At 40.4% G+C, this 14,488-nt stretch overlaps 1 protein-coding gene and 1 long non-coding RNA gene across 7 annotated transcripts in view; one reads left to right on the top strand and one right to left on the bottom strand.

Moving 5' to 3' along the window:
- Positions 1–14,488, top strand: part of Adamts9 (ADAM metallopeptidase with thrombospondin type 1 motif 9) — a 178,326-nt gene that overhangs the window by 79,341 nt on the left and 84,497 nt on the right. For 5 of the 6 annotated variants that reach the window (XM_060383774.1, XM_060383776.1, XM_060383773.1 and 2 more), the window contains 2 exons: positions 2,453–2,614; positions 7,869–8,045. In XM_060383774.1, the coding sequence (XP_060239757.1) occupies positions 2,453–2,614; positions 7,869–8,045 (339 nt within the window). The remainder of the gene's footprint in view (positions 1–2,452; positions 2,615–7,868; positions 8,046–14,488) is intronic. The other variant, XM_060383778.1, reaches the window with a different exon arrangement.
- LOC132654236 (uncharacterized) overlaps positions 1–14,488 on the bottom strand; it is a 29,239-nt gene that overhangs the window by 921 nt on the left and 13,830 nt on the right. The gene's annotated exons all lie outside the window — the stretch shown is intronic.

The raw sequence follows: 14,488 nt of genomic DNA, 5'->3' as shown, positions 1-14,488 counted from the left end.
AGAAATACTGGCCTGTGAGTACTGACTGGATTCTGTGGTTAGACCCCTGAGCATGGCTGTTGCTTCCTGACCCACCACCAGCTCCTCTCCTCCTCTCCTGTTTCCTGCAAGTCTCCCTCCCCTGCCTAGGAAAGGCTTCAGTTTTAAATAACTGTAGAGTGTGTTCAGGGAGAGAAACTACTGAGTGTGTTGTTGAAGAAGGAAGTCACAGATTTGTATTTTGATGATGCTGTGAAAGGTTTTTGTTGTTGTTGTTGTTGTTGTTATTGAGGTTTGCTTGGGATGGCGTTTTGTTTTGTGGTTTAGTGCTATTTTCATTTAAATCCACTTATAGGAAGGATGTATTTGTTTCAGATTAAAAGATTCTGCACTAGCGTACAGTCCCCAATCTAAGAGGATTAGATAAGGAAAGAATATTATTTTCCTTATGATGCCTTTGGTTCCCTTTTGTGTTTGTTTTTACCTTTCTTTTTTCCAAAGTGAGGCTTCAGCTAGACAGTGTAATTTTATTTATTTATTTATTTTTGCCTCAGATTGTCATTTCTAATCTCCCTGGAGAGTGCAGTTTGCAAGTGCATTTTTGCATTTAATATGACAACTGTGTGAACCCAGTTTGTAAACCCGGGTGTTCCTTATATTAGGGTAACAAAGCTCATAGGTGACAGGATAAAGGAATGATACAAAATTGTACCATCTAGTGAAAAGCTCAGGGGATACTACAAGTTCATTTACAACATGGAAGGCCTTTGCTAGTGTTATAATTCTGCAATTCAGAGCTAATTAAGATAATTTTACTCCGTGTGTTTATTATATATTAGTTTGAAACTAAAACAAACAAACAAAAAAACCAAACAAATGCAAAACCAAACATTTCAGGCTTGGAGAACGTATACCAGGGAAAAAATAAAATTTTGTAAGACGAAATACACTAAAATAATTCTCAGATAGATATGCTATCCCAGTCTCTGATTGAAAGGTAGAGGTTCTGCAAACAGTGGATTTTTACCCTTTTTCTTATTTTTTTTTTAATTTTTGTGCACACTTAAGAGGAGATCAAAGGACAAGTCACAGATTTCTCTTTCCACCATATGAGTCCTAGGAATCAAACTAAGGACATCAGCTTTAGAGTCAAAAGACTTTACTTACTGAGCCATGTAGCCATCTCATACATTTTTAAATCATTTACAAATCGACCAAGATAGGTAAGAAACTGTTATTTCCCAGCACAGAATCTAAACTGTAGTCAAATGCACTCTGCAACATTTTTGTTCTTCATATCTTAATATGGTGAAGATTGGCTAAAGCATGGTATTTTTTAATTGGCACTGGCTTCAAGAACCAGTGGATGGGGTGGATTTTGTGATCCCTGTCTGCAATTCCAGCACTCTGGAGGTCAAGGCAGGAGAATCCCTCGTGGGTTTGAAGCTAGCCTAGGCTATATTATATTATATTATATTATATTATATTATATTATATTATATTATATTATATTATAGTGAGGAACTTTCTCAGAAGATTGGAACTAAACCCAAAATACTCAGCTTGTTGGTTGGAGAAAATTGCGTTGCTTCAAAGACTCAATGAGTATAAGCATGCCAGTTTTACAACAAGGGTCATAGCAGAGGGTGTTAGGAAATTCACCAGGTTAAAAAGGTAAGGAATTTCTGGAAAGAGAAACACTCCAACTGTAGATTCATAGGAGAGCTATGAGAAGTGTGTGTGAGAAGCCAACTGAAATGCAAACAAAAATGGCCATTCAAGAACATTCCGCTGAAAAGGACCGAAGAGAGATTTGTCAAGATGGAATTCGACAGAGTTCATTGAGGAAGCAAAAAGCAAAGAAAACATGCTTTACTGTCATCAGCCACTGAAGTACAGGTTCTTGCAAAGGTGGGGGGGCAGGGTGAGGGGGATCTTCACCTACTAGGAAGTAATGTCTAAATGACATTCTGTGGTACCGTTATGGAGTCATTGAATGAGCTCACCCGGTATGAGGCTCAGTTTCCTCAACCGGTAACTTATTAAGTACAAGTGAACCTCTGTGTTGTAAGAGGCTCAAACATTGCTTCTAAAGGAGCTCTTGACAGTTTGGAAAAAAAAAAAAGTCCACAGACTGTGGTGTCCCTTGACACTTCTATCCCTCTCAGAAATGAGGACAGGACACACGTGGACAATGATCAGGGCTTCACAGAGAACTCTAAACATTATTGCTCACTGGGCCTGAATGCCTGCTGATGGCCGGGAGAATGTGCAGAGAAGCCCCTCTCTACTGTCCAGGCATTTGCTTATGTGTACAACGTGAACAACCCCACCTCGAGGACGTGCCCAGTTTCTCTAGTACCTTTCTCCACTGTGTGTGTGTGAGACTTGAAAGCGGTCTCTCTCCAGCTGATTTCTGTGTGGGTAGGAGACAGCCGGTGCTGAGGATAATTCTGCTACTCTGTGTGCTTAGTGTTCTAGTACCTGTGCCGGAGGCTCCCAGAGGAGAGTTGTGGTGTGTCAGGATGAAAACGGATACACTGCCAACGACTGTGTGGAGAGAATCAAACCCGATGAGCAAAGAGCCTGTGAATCTGGCCCGTGTCCCCAATGGGCTTATGGTAGCTGGGGAGAGGTAAGAGAAAACCATTTGTCTGTCTGTCCTTTGTTGACTGGGTGGTATTGTTTAATGCTTCATTTTTTTTCAGAACTAGATCTAGGAGAAGCTTCTAAATCTGGGATTCCCTCAGAGATTTCTGTTAGTTCTATCATGCTTTTTGAATGCACTAATAAGATAAAGCTTAAATATATAGGGGGTGGGGAATGAGAAAAGATTGTGCATAAATCTAAATTGTTTATTAGCTAACCTCTGATGATTAAGAAATGAATGTAGCTCAGGCTCTATGTGGGTTCCCTAGTAAGGGGAGCAGGCATTACCTCTGATCTTTGATCACTTCCCCCTGGTGGGGCGGCCTTGCCAGGCCACAGAAAAAGAGGATCCAGGCAGTCCCGATGAGACTTGATAGGCTAGGGTCAGATGGTAGGGGAAGAGGGCTCCTCCTTTCTGTGGACTAGGGGAAAGGGGATGGTGGGAAAGGGGAAGGACTGGGAGGAGACAAGGGAGGGGGCTAGAATCGGAATATAAAGTGAATAAATTACAAAAAATAAAAATAAAAAAAGAATTGCTTTCAGAAATAGACAGATAAATAAGCAAATAAGAAATGATTGCTTTTAAGGGATGGAAATCACATGTTAAAGTCCCACTTACCGTTTCTGTTATAGTTTTGGGCACACTTGTTCCCATGGTAGTGCCTTCCAAGATTTCAAATTCTTTATAAAACCTGAAAGGGTGTTATTCCTATTTAGAATGAAGTTAGGAATTATGCAGTTTTAGTATAGTAGTGGTTGTAGGTTCCCCCTGGAAGACCACAAATTCAACCACAGGAGGTTGACTTTCCAGTACTGTGCATGATTTTCTTCTTGTTGAACATACCTTAAGTCCAATTAGAAAGCTATTGGTTGCTACCAAGGTATGCATGCCACTACTGCACCCTTAGGGATACTGTCATGCTGGTACCCTGAAAGCTAGTCCTCAGGGAGGAGGCTTTGAGGTCAGAACCAGCTTGGATCCTCTGGACCCTGTTTCTGAAATACATGGTGTCTTCAGCAATAGGAACTTACCTTCCATCTCTAGGAGGCAATCAAACGCAACAGCAATAGCCTATGTTTGGGGAATCTTTCAGACAATTCTGACCAACAACTCGAAAGAAGACTCATCAGTCTGGTGTTAGGGTTCTGTTAGCACTGTCAGCCCAGACAATATTTGTGACTATACATGTATGTGCCTACAAAGACTTGTCAGTATTATATGTAATGTTAGGTAGATAGATAATACTATGATTCCTTATGACTTTTCTAGACGTCTTTGCTACTATCTTCCCTTCCCCTCAACTTTTTTAGCTCCCTCTCCACCCCCTAATTAAAAAGCCCCCTTCTTTCCATTTTCCCATTCAAATCACTTGCACACTGCTGCTTCTCTCTATAGTTCCCTGCGCCCCAGAGAACAAGTGACATTTGCCTCTCTGGGTCTGGGTTACCGTATGCAATATGGCCTTTCTAGTTCTATCCTATTTACCTGAAAATTTCACGACTTCATTTTCCCTTACAGCTGAACGATCTTCCATAGTGTGTACTACATTTCATTGTCTACTGTCAGCTGAAGGACACTTAGGTCGTTTCCGTTTCCTAGCTATTGTGAATAAGGCCACAATCGATGGCCGAGCCAGTGTCTATAGATGGGATGGTCAGCCCTTGAGCATATACCAAGGAATGGAAGAGCTAGGTCATGTGATATGAGGATGTCCCACACTAATTTCTACAGTGGCCAGAGCAGTTTGCAACCCCACCAGCAGTGAATGAGGGCTCCCTTACCCCCAAATTCTCTCCTCCGTTTGTCAGTTGTTTTACTCATCTTTGCCATTCTGACTGGAGTAAAATGAAATCTCAACATTGTTTTGATTTTTATTCTCTAATTGCTACGGATGATGAGCATCATTTTGAGATATTAGTCTTTTCTTTTTTTTTTTTTTTTTTTAAGAACTCTCTGTTCAGATCCCAAGCCTGTTTTTATTTTTAAATGGGCTGTTTTATTTTATCTCTTCTTTATACTCTGAGTTATTTATGTACCATGGGTAATAATTCTCTGTCAGATGTATAGCTGGCAAAGATTCTTTCCCACTGTGTGGGCTTTCTCTTCACTTCACTGGTTGTTTCCTTAACTGTGCAGAAGCTTTTCAGTTTTTTGAGGTCTCACTTGCCAGTTGTTGGCCTCATTCTTGGGCAAACTGGGCCCTATTCAGAAAGCCATTTCCTACACCTATATCCTATGCCTATAAGTTAGGTTTCTTCTAGCAGGTGCACAATTAGGTCTTTGATCCATTTGAAGTTGGTTTTTGTTCAAGATGATAAATATGGGTCTAATTTCATTTGTCTTCATATAGACATTTAGTTTCCCCAGAACCATTTGTTGAAGATGCTTTTCCCCCCACGATCTGACAAAGATTCCACATCTATATGCTATCCAATATAGCATCGTCGGATGCTATATTGAAGTGTATTCATATTTGGGTATTCAGTTTTGTTCCATTGGTCTTTGTGTCTGTTTTGCATCAGCACTCTTATTGGTTTTTTTTCTTGTCAGTTTGACACAAGTTAGAGTTATCTGAGAAAAGGGAACCACAACTGAGAATGTGCCTTAAAAAGACTGACCTGTATGCAAGCATGTGGGGCATTTTCTTAATTAGTAATCAAAGTTGGAGGGCCCAGAGCATTGTAAATGATACTATTCTTGGACAGGTAGCCCTGGGCTATAGTAGAAAGCAGGCTGAGTAAGCCATTGAGAGCAAGCCACGGCTTCTGCCTCAGTCCCTGCCTCCACGTTCCTGTCCTCCTTGATTTCCTATTCTGACTTTCCTCAAGGAAGAGGAAAGTATAAGATGAAATTAACACATGTTGCTTTTGGTCATGATGTTGTATCACAGCTATTAAAAACAAACAAACAAAAAAAACCTACCTAAGCAAATATCATATTGTTTTGGTTACTATGGCTCTGTAATATATCTTGAGGTCTAGAATGATAGTCTCTCCAGCATTGCTTTTTTGGCTCAGAACTGTTTTTCCTCTCCAGGGTCTTTTCTGGTAATGTATGATTTTTTTTTTCTTTTTAATTTCTGTGAAGAATGAGATAGTGGTTTTGATTGGGCTTGCATTGAATCTGAAAATAACTTTTGACTGAATGTCATTTTTACGATACCAATTCTGTCAATCCATGAGTGTGGCGATGGTATGTCTTTCCATTTTCTAGTGTCTTTCTCATCTTTTTCTTCAGATATTTAAAGTTTTCATTGTAGAGGCCCTTTACCTCTTTGATGAAGTTTGTTCCTAGATATTTTATTTTCTTTGCGGTTCTTGTGAGTGGGAGTGTGCCCATGACCTCTTTCTCTGTGTGCCAGGAGGTTGAAGGCCACACAAGCTGGAGTGGCAGACTGTTCCAGGGCACTGGATGTGGAACTTTGGCTAGATCTGGGTGGCTGAGGAGGGTGCGTGGAGGGAAGGGTCAGTCTCACTCCGCTAGACCCTGGTTCAGAATGTGCAGGATCTGGCTGGACCTGGGATTACCTTTATCAGTTTTGTGATATTAACAAGTAACATAACTTAGCCCACTCCTCATATCATTATCCATGAACTGGATTAGTAATAGTACCACCCGCATATTATTTACAGCTATTATATGAGACAGCATCTATTAAATGCCTAACATGTAGCCTTCAATGAATCAAGTGATACTGTAATAATGCAATAATAGTTTTCTTTATTAATAGCAAGAGTGATATGCATTATTGCAGTAGTAGTGTTGGGAGTTTTGTGCTCCTGTTATGCTTTATAACATGAGTTCTCATACATATTTATGTTAATCAAAATCTCTCTATGGTTGAATCTAAGAAACCCAAATACTTAAAGCTTGTAGAGTTGTTCTCTCTTGACTGTTGTACTGAATAAAGTCTGAAAATTAACACCTGGGAGACCCCTGCACCAAAGAGAAAGAAAAAAGACATAGGCCCACTAGCCCCCAGTCTTGCGTCTCATCGTCTCATTCATATAACCTACAAGTCCCAGGCAGTTGTACCAGGGATTTTTGTTGACTTTTGCTGATGTCATTCTGGGCAGTGCTGCTAAGGGAGGGCGCAGGGGAGGCTTTGAGACTCCTGTGATGTGAGTCTTCCCAACACTGTGTAGTTTTGTCCTGTGGGATCCATAATTAGGCTTCTGTAGTTGGATCCTAGCCAGGTGAGTCCACGCCTTTGCTAGGATTCTTTCAGCTATCATGGGCCGACCCTTCCAAATGTTATGGGAGAGCTGGCCTTAACACAGCAGGGAAACTGAACGTCTGTGTTCCTGGATGTGAGTATCACAGTGCTGTCCAAGAAATACAACTTGTTCCCGTCTCACGAATGTGAATCCTGCCAGGAGTCAGAACTTCAACAAGCATTCATTCCCATCATGCTGTTTATTCATCCCAGGGGGAAACTGTGCTTGTCCTAAGGTTTGAATATGGAGTTAAACAGTTGAACATCATAATTATCATAATTGGAATAAGAGAATCAGCAAAGGTCCATCCCTGACAGCTTCGTAGAAGCTGCTGGAACATGTGGGTTTGTGTAAAACTCAGTCCTTGGATTAAATCCCCAGCAACATTTAAAAATAAAATTTGAAGTTGGACCCTGTTGCTCATGTCTATAATCCCAGCACTCAGGAGGCTGAGACACGAGGCCTGTCTGGCTTTCAGGGAGTTACAGGGCAGCCTAGACTACAGAGTGAAACTTTGTCTTAAAACAAAAACAAACAAAAACCAAAGAAATAAACTCAACAACCATCCAATAAAATAAAACTGGCCAGGGCATTATCTCTTTTATTTGATATTGAATAGTTTCTGGTTACTTATTTACTGGGTTTTGTATACCTCAAAGAATTTTATCTTAGCTACTGGTAAATGGATTGAGATGCATTAAATTAACTTCTCAACCTTCATTTTTATATGTGAGGCAAGTAACTGTGTTCTCGGCCTGATGAGGTGAGCTCTACTAAAAGTCCTTATTACAGAGGGAAAGGAAGTCCTCACTAAGGGAAGCTACTGTTCACAGGAGGAACCACGCTTCATTGGCTGTATCATTGTTGGCAATTTGCCTTGGCTCTGTCTGTCAGACTTGAGCCGTCCCAGTGTTAAAATAAAGTGTAGCCAAAAAAAAAAAAAAAAGCTTCCTATGGGGAAATGGAATTCTTCATGTGCTGCTCACACAAAATGACTATGGCGTTCTTTGCCCCATCTTCAGTGTACCAAGCCGTGTGGTGGGGGCATGCGGACAAGGCTGGTGGTCTGTCAGCGGGCCAACGGTGACCGGTTCCCAGATTTGAGCTGTGAAGTCCTCGACAAACCTCCGGACCGTGAGCAGTGCAACACGCACTCTTGCCCACGAGACGCCGCGTGGAGTACTGGCCCTTGGAGCTCGGTACGGCCCTAATGCTTCATGTTTGTTCCTCAAACCCTGAGATGGTTGTTAGGAGTACTCTGGGGGCACGCCTTCGTAGCCAAGAACTGTCACGGCCGTGAAAGCACTCTCAATACTGTGCTATAAGCGCCCTGTTACTTTCTCCCTACCGTAGCACAGAATTGACACTGTATAAGACTGCCGAAGAAGTAACTTTATAGAAAACATATACCTCATGCAGGAATGGTGCCAAGAAGTGGCTGCCTTTGCCTAGGAGAGCTATGTGTATTGTATGGACATGGATAATGCTTTAGAGAAACAGCTCAGTAGCAGCCAAGTTCTGCTTTCTAATCGGTTGTAGCTCTGACTATTGGAGCACGGTTTTCTCTTATTGAGGCCAAAGCAATTTTTTTCCCCTTTAATTACTACCATTTGTTTCTGTGTGACTTGGATATACCTTACCACAATCAACATAAAGTCTATACCCGATAGAGTAGTCCTCTTGGAAATACAGCAGTGTAATCAGTGACCCAGTACCTTCCAAGGTATGTGGACTCTCTTCCCTGCTCCCAGACAGGAGGTCCAACTAAGACCAGGTTTACTTTGCTCCTAGTTTTCCTTAGCCCGCAGCGGACATGGCAGGGCAGGTTTACCACTGTAAATGCTCTACAAACTTCTGTGGCAGTTCTTAGCAAACAGAAGGATTAGCTGTGTCAACACAATACCTTGGCTAAGCTGTGACAAAAATTACGGAGCCAGTAGGTCTGATGTTTCTAAGTACAGTCAATACTCCTATAAGCGCATTAATTGCAGTGAAGCTGAAATCAGCCATTATATTAAGGAGGGCTTTTTATTCAGTCTTGCCCTGGGAAGATCTTACTCATTGCTAGTGTCAGGTGAAGAGCAGATTAACTGAAGCAGCTTGATTGGCACCCACTGATGCTTCTTTGAGCCAGGGTTTCATCATCTGTGTCTGCATCGGCTGGGATTGGTTCTATAAGCAGATTGCAAGGCTTTACGCAGCAGAGATCTACAAGAGGAAGCAGGCGCTCGGATTGGGCTGTGGGATTCTAAGGCAGAGTTTAAGAAAAGTTACAGCCTCACAGCTATGGTTTTCAAACGTTATTTTGTCTGTAACACTGCCACCTTTTCCAGATGAATGCTTGAGATCACGTCAGGACAGACAGGATGTCCTTTGAAAGCCCCAGTTTCCATCTGTCACTGCTACATACTACTGTCCATGAAATATTTCTTCTAAATCCTGTTCCTTGTTCACTCTGTAGTATGTAGTTCACTCAAAGGTAGTATGTCACTAGTTTTCAAACCAGTGGTTAGGCCTCTAGGGAAACCTCACACACCTCCTCATTACATAGTCTTCTGGTTTGAGGGAGATAAGAAATTTGTGTTTTCCTTTTTGCAGATTTTAACCTTTAAATCATTCCATATTTTTCTAAAATAAATTGTATAGGAAAATAGAAAAATTATATTTATAGTGAGTTATAAAATATAATGCTGGGAATATATCTGTTTGCGTATATACATACACTCATGTGTGTATGTACATACATACATACATATGCTGGTTTCTCTTCCTGGAACATTCTCTGAGTATATTCCCTATTGATAAGTTACTAGCTTAAAATTTTAAATGTAAGCTGCTGATCATTTGAACTGAAGAGCATAGTCAGCCTTGCTGTTTTTCTTGGGGCTGCACACAGTTTTCTACACTGTAAGAGAAAGGAGAGTGAAATTTCCGTGCTCTAGCTTTTGCAGACTGTGGGTTTTAAAAGTAGCTTTACTGCCTATGTAATCTCATTATTGTTAGTTTGACTTCGATTTCAATTCTACTGTCTTAAGAAAAAGGCCAGGTTTTCAAGGCTTTTAAACTGTGCCTTTTTTTTTTTTTTTTTTGTTAAGAGCTAAAAAAAAAAAAAAGCATTTAGTCTAAGAAGATAGACAATGTAAATATATTTTATGTACTTGTGAGAGAGCAATCATTCAAACTCTTACTGTAGGATTTTGATGGTTTTAATTTTATGTTTATTTACACGGATGCTTTGGTATAATGTCTTAGGAATTCTACATTTTGGCATACCTCAATGACTCCTGTTTCTAGCCATAAAGTCTTCTTTTTTTTTTTTTAATGGTGCTTTACCATTGTAACTACAGTGAAGTTATCAAGAGTACAAAAGAGAAAAAATAAGTGCTTTTGAGGTGCTAACATCTTGCTTCCCACAGAAAGCAGCTTAGACTGACTAGAGGCTAGAGAGGCCCGCGACTCCTAAGGCAGGTTGCTATTGCTCCCAGGGATCCCTGCACATGGACACTGTCATATCACAAAGCAGCTACTGCTGTGTGACAAGGTCAAGTGGAGACAGCTTACATCAATGCTGCCTACGAAGGAGCAGTATTTTGAGGAAGAAACCCCAGATCATGTTGCTACAAATTTCGGGGTCTCCACAAGGAAGCTTCTTTGAACTTAAGATTCAAAGGACCCTCTTAGAGAGACCCCTGACTCAAGTCACTGCCCATCTCTAAATCATGGTTATCACACTGGTTGCGGTGTCTCACACCTGTGATCCAACATTCAGGAGACCGAGTCAGGGGGATCACCTCTAGTTTGAGGCCATAAGTTCCAGGCCAGCCAGAGTTCTAGAATAACCCTCTTGTCTCCAAAAAGAAAAGGAAACAAAAGTCATGATTGAGAAAAACATGTTGCAAAAAAAAAAAAAAAAAAAAAAAAAGTTTTTTCCTAACCTTTTAAAAATAATGTCCCTGAATTCCTGGTATTGTTTTGTTTATGAAAATGCGTTGAACTATTGAGCCAGAAAGAGAGCACATTGGGTAGTAAATACACTTATCCAGTGACAAAGGGGACAAACTGGAAAGAGAACTCTGTGTTGTCAAGGTGAAGAAAGAAATGTCTTACAGGTCAGGCGCGTTCTAGACTGAGCTAATTCATCTAGGGGAAGAGAGTCGCATCACTGTCAGTGTGGCATATGCAGGATAGTTGGGTGACTTTTTGCAATGCCCTGTACCTCTGTTCCCTGATCATCTTGGAGATGGTTCTTCTCTGCAGAAATTGCTTGTTTGGGTGTTTCCATGACAACTCTAAAAGTATCCTCTGAGTCTTTGAGACCTGTGCTTGCAGACCTGAAGGAGAGTTTATGAGCTTGCAAGGGAGCTATGCTTTTGTTTCAGGCTGGCGAACTGAAGGATTTGTGTCTACCTCATTTTCCTATCACAGTGTGCAGTTTCTATAGGTAGAAAGAGAAAACGTTTGACACCAGTGTTTTACAAGTATCACAACCATATTTCTAAAAATAGTTTTAAGCAGCCACATCTACGTATTTCTGGATATTTTGAGTGGTACAGATTTCTATGTGTTTATATAATAAAGCATATTTATTTTTCCATGTTATTTAATTTCATGAGCAATGTTTAAAAAAACTAATGTGTGTGAGCCGACTGTGAAGGCAAATAGGCTATATGAATTAGAAGTAAATGTATGTTTCTTTTGATTAAAAATATACATATATATTTTTTAATTTTGTAAACTCTCTATCCTGTAACCCTCCCCCAAACTCTGAGTAGCCATGTATTAAACTTAATGTCATTGGCTAGGCTAAAGTGTGCATTTTGAAAGGTTACTTTAAAAGAATTCTGAATCAGAAATGATGAGTTCTATAAACAAAAATTTGTGAGGCTTAAAATTGTGTTGGGTAGCTTTTTCTTCTTTAATAATGTTGTCTTGACTTGTTGAGTTTCAACTATGAAATCGGAACGCTCTATTTACTGAATTTGAAGATAATGGTTATAACATCCCCAGAAGACAAAAAACAAAACAAAACAAAACAAAAACAAGTGACTAGAAGAGATTTTTCTGAGACAAACCACTCATGTGTTCACACAGTATTATACTGTGTGCACAGAAGGCTTCCATTTATCACTTCATTTATTTGTTTACCTTCAATATGCCTCAGAAAGAATTTATTATTTAAAAAAAGTATCATAGCAATGAAGATGGAAGTTCCAAGACAGCCTTCCCTTTACAAAAAAATATACATCCAGATGATAACGTCTCGTACCACCCTCCATTTCATCCTGTTGTTTATAGTGGCACTTACACACAACAGATCCAAAATAAGGAGATCCGTGCATGAGTTAGAGCTTTATGAAGATGTAACAAAAATAGCATTACAAGGTAGACGGTGGTAACCATCGCTAACCTTATTGAGCATGTCTGTGTCAGTTCTATGAGGGGACAACTGTTAAATCACATGTCATGTTGCTATAATCTGCTTTAGTGATGAGACCTCTCATGTCATGTGCCCACTCTATTAATCCTGCTTTGGGAAACATAGAACAGGTTATGTTCAATGAATTCATGAGACTTTTGTTAGGAGATTCCTAAAATTCAAATATCATCCCAAACAATACTGAGCTGATTCTGACACTGTGTGTTTGAGTCCAGCAACAGAAAAATCCTAAATTATTGATGCAGTTGGCAAATTCCCATAACTCCCCTTGTAACAAACAACCCCCTCCCCCATTTCATGTTAAAGATATGGTTTTGGCCAGAGTACTGTGATCATCCAAGATTTCAACTTTGAGAGAGCTGCAATTAAATATGAAAAATTAAGTGATGTTTTTACTAAAATGAATATATGTCTTAAGCATATTGCTATCACTTTTAAAAATGAAAGATTCTCACTACCTATTGGTTTGTTTTGAGGCACCATCTTGCTATAACCTAGGCTGGCCTTAAACTTCTGATCCTCTTACTCATCATGAGCTGGATACATTTTTTTTTTATCAAAAGACCGAGACATATGAAATCACATTTTCACTGCGTTCAATATGGGTGTATCCATATCTATTTATATATATAGATATATCGATATATCCCTAAAACACCCCTGTCTGGGGCGTTTAGAGCCATCAGAATGTGTGTCTACATCTATTTATTAAAGACAAAACTCAACTGACTGTAAAGATTTTTTTTTATGTTTATGGTGATTGCATGCCTATGTCACGTCTTTTTGGGCAGCTCTTTCATCACATCTTCTGACTGCTAGTTCAGGGTGGCTTGGCCAATTTCTATTCTTCTGTATTTTAAAAGTCTGAAGATGAGAGGATGTGTGCGAGTAGGAGGGATTTTCAACTCTCAGGAGACACCGTGTCCTCTGCCTGAGGAAAGGGATGAAAACCCTGGAGTGTGGAGCGGAGAGTAGGGGTTGCTTCCAAGAGTAATTGGCTGGGAGGGGATCCTGGACATTAGACTTTCCCAGAAGGTTTGTCTTGGGGAAGCTGTAAAGGAGTAAAAGACTTGACCTTGTTCCCTTCCAAATAAAAGCCATCCATTTCCCAGCAAATATTTTCAAGGTGCCTACCATGGGCTGGGTCCTGTTATAGGTACTACAGATACAGCAAAGAGCAAATCAGAGCTGTGCTTTCCCAAGGAAAAAGGGAAATCTTAGCTTGAAGTGGAGAAAGCCAAACTCATGTAATCAAAGACTCCACATACCTTTTCCTGGCAGCTCTACTGGCTAACTCTAAAAGGACAAATTGCTACCAGAACCTGTGGCTTCATGTTGCTGATGACGTTCACGCAATAAATAAAAATTAGCAAGCCTACTAGATGTGAAGTTGTCCAATCATTTTTAAAAAGACACCCAACACTATGGGAGCAGAAACTTAAAAAAAAAAAGAAAAGAAAGAAAGAAAGTTGTGTGTCTGTTTGTTTGTTTGTTTGTTTTTAAAGCCCTGTCCTAGAATCTCCTCACTTTAGATCCCAGTGTGACTGATTGGTCTAAGACCCACAATCAGGCTCGACCCTGGCTCTCTGCTTCCTTTTTGCTAGGGCCCAGCAGCTTCTCCAGGAGAAGTTGTGATCTCAGTGCTCATTTCCCCTTTGTTATTTAATGGAGGCAATAAAAAGATCTGGACCATGTGAATTGAGCAGTGTCTTCTCTACTTCTTACAGTCCCCTTGCAGTGGGATTATTGCTGCTAACAGCTCTAAGGCCAAAACTTCCCTTTCCAGAAATGTCTAAAATAGAAAATTGACAGCTAAAATAAATGTGTACAGACGGTAAGAAGAAAGATAACGCTCAGGGCTTAGTCCAGAGCTCAGCCCAGCATCCCTGTCCAGATCTGCATCCCACGGCTCCTCTGTGGGAGAATTTATGCCTGACCACATCCTGCAGTGAGGGAAAGATTCTGTACTGCTGCTTTCCATGTGAAAGTCACTAGCAACGTGTTAGCCAGCACTAGACACAGAAACTGGACCTGGTGGCTCAGGCCTATAATCCCAGCAACTAGGTCATTTGAGACAGGAGAATCCCAAACCTTGGCCTGGGCTGCCAGGTAAGTTAAATAAAGGTCAGCCTGAGCAGCTTAGCCACATACAGTCTCAAAAGTTGTTTTTCTTTTTTTTTCCAAAGGGTTAAAAAGCAGTTATGG

This window comes from Meriones unguiculatus, chromosome 5 (assembly GCF_030254825.1).
Source record: "Meriones unguiculatus strain TT.TT164.6M chromosome 5, Bangor_MerUng_6.1, whole genome shotgun sequence".
NCBI classification, from domain to species: Eukaryota; Metazoa; Chordata; class Mammalia; order Rodentia; family Muridae; genus Meriones; species Meriones unguiculatus.
The sequence above is the reverse complement of the archived record's forward strand: the minus strand, read 5'-3'. Positions and strand labels throughout refer to the sequence as shown.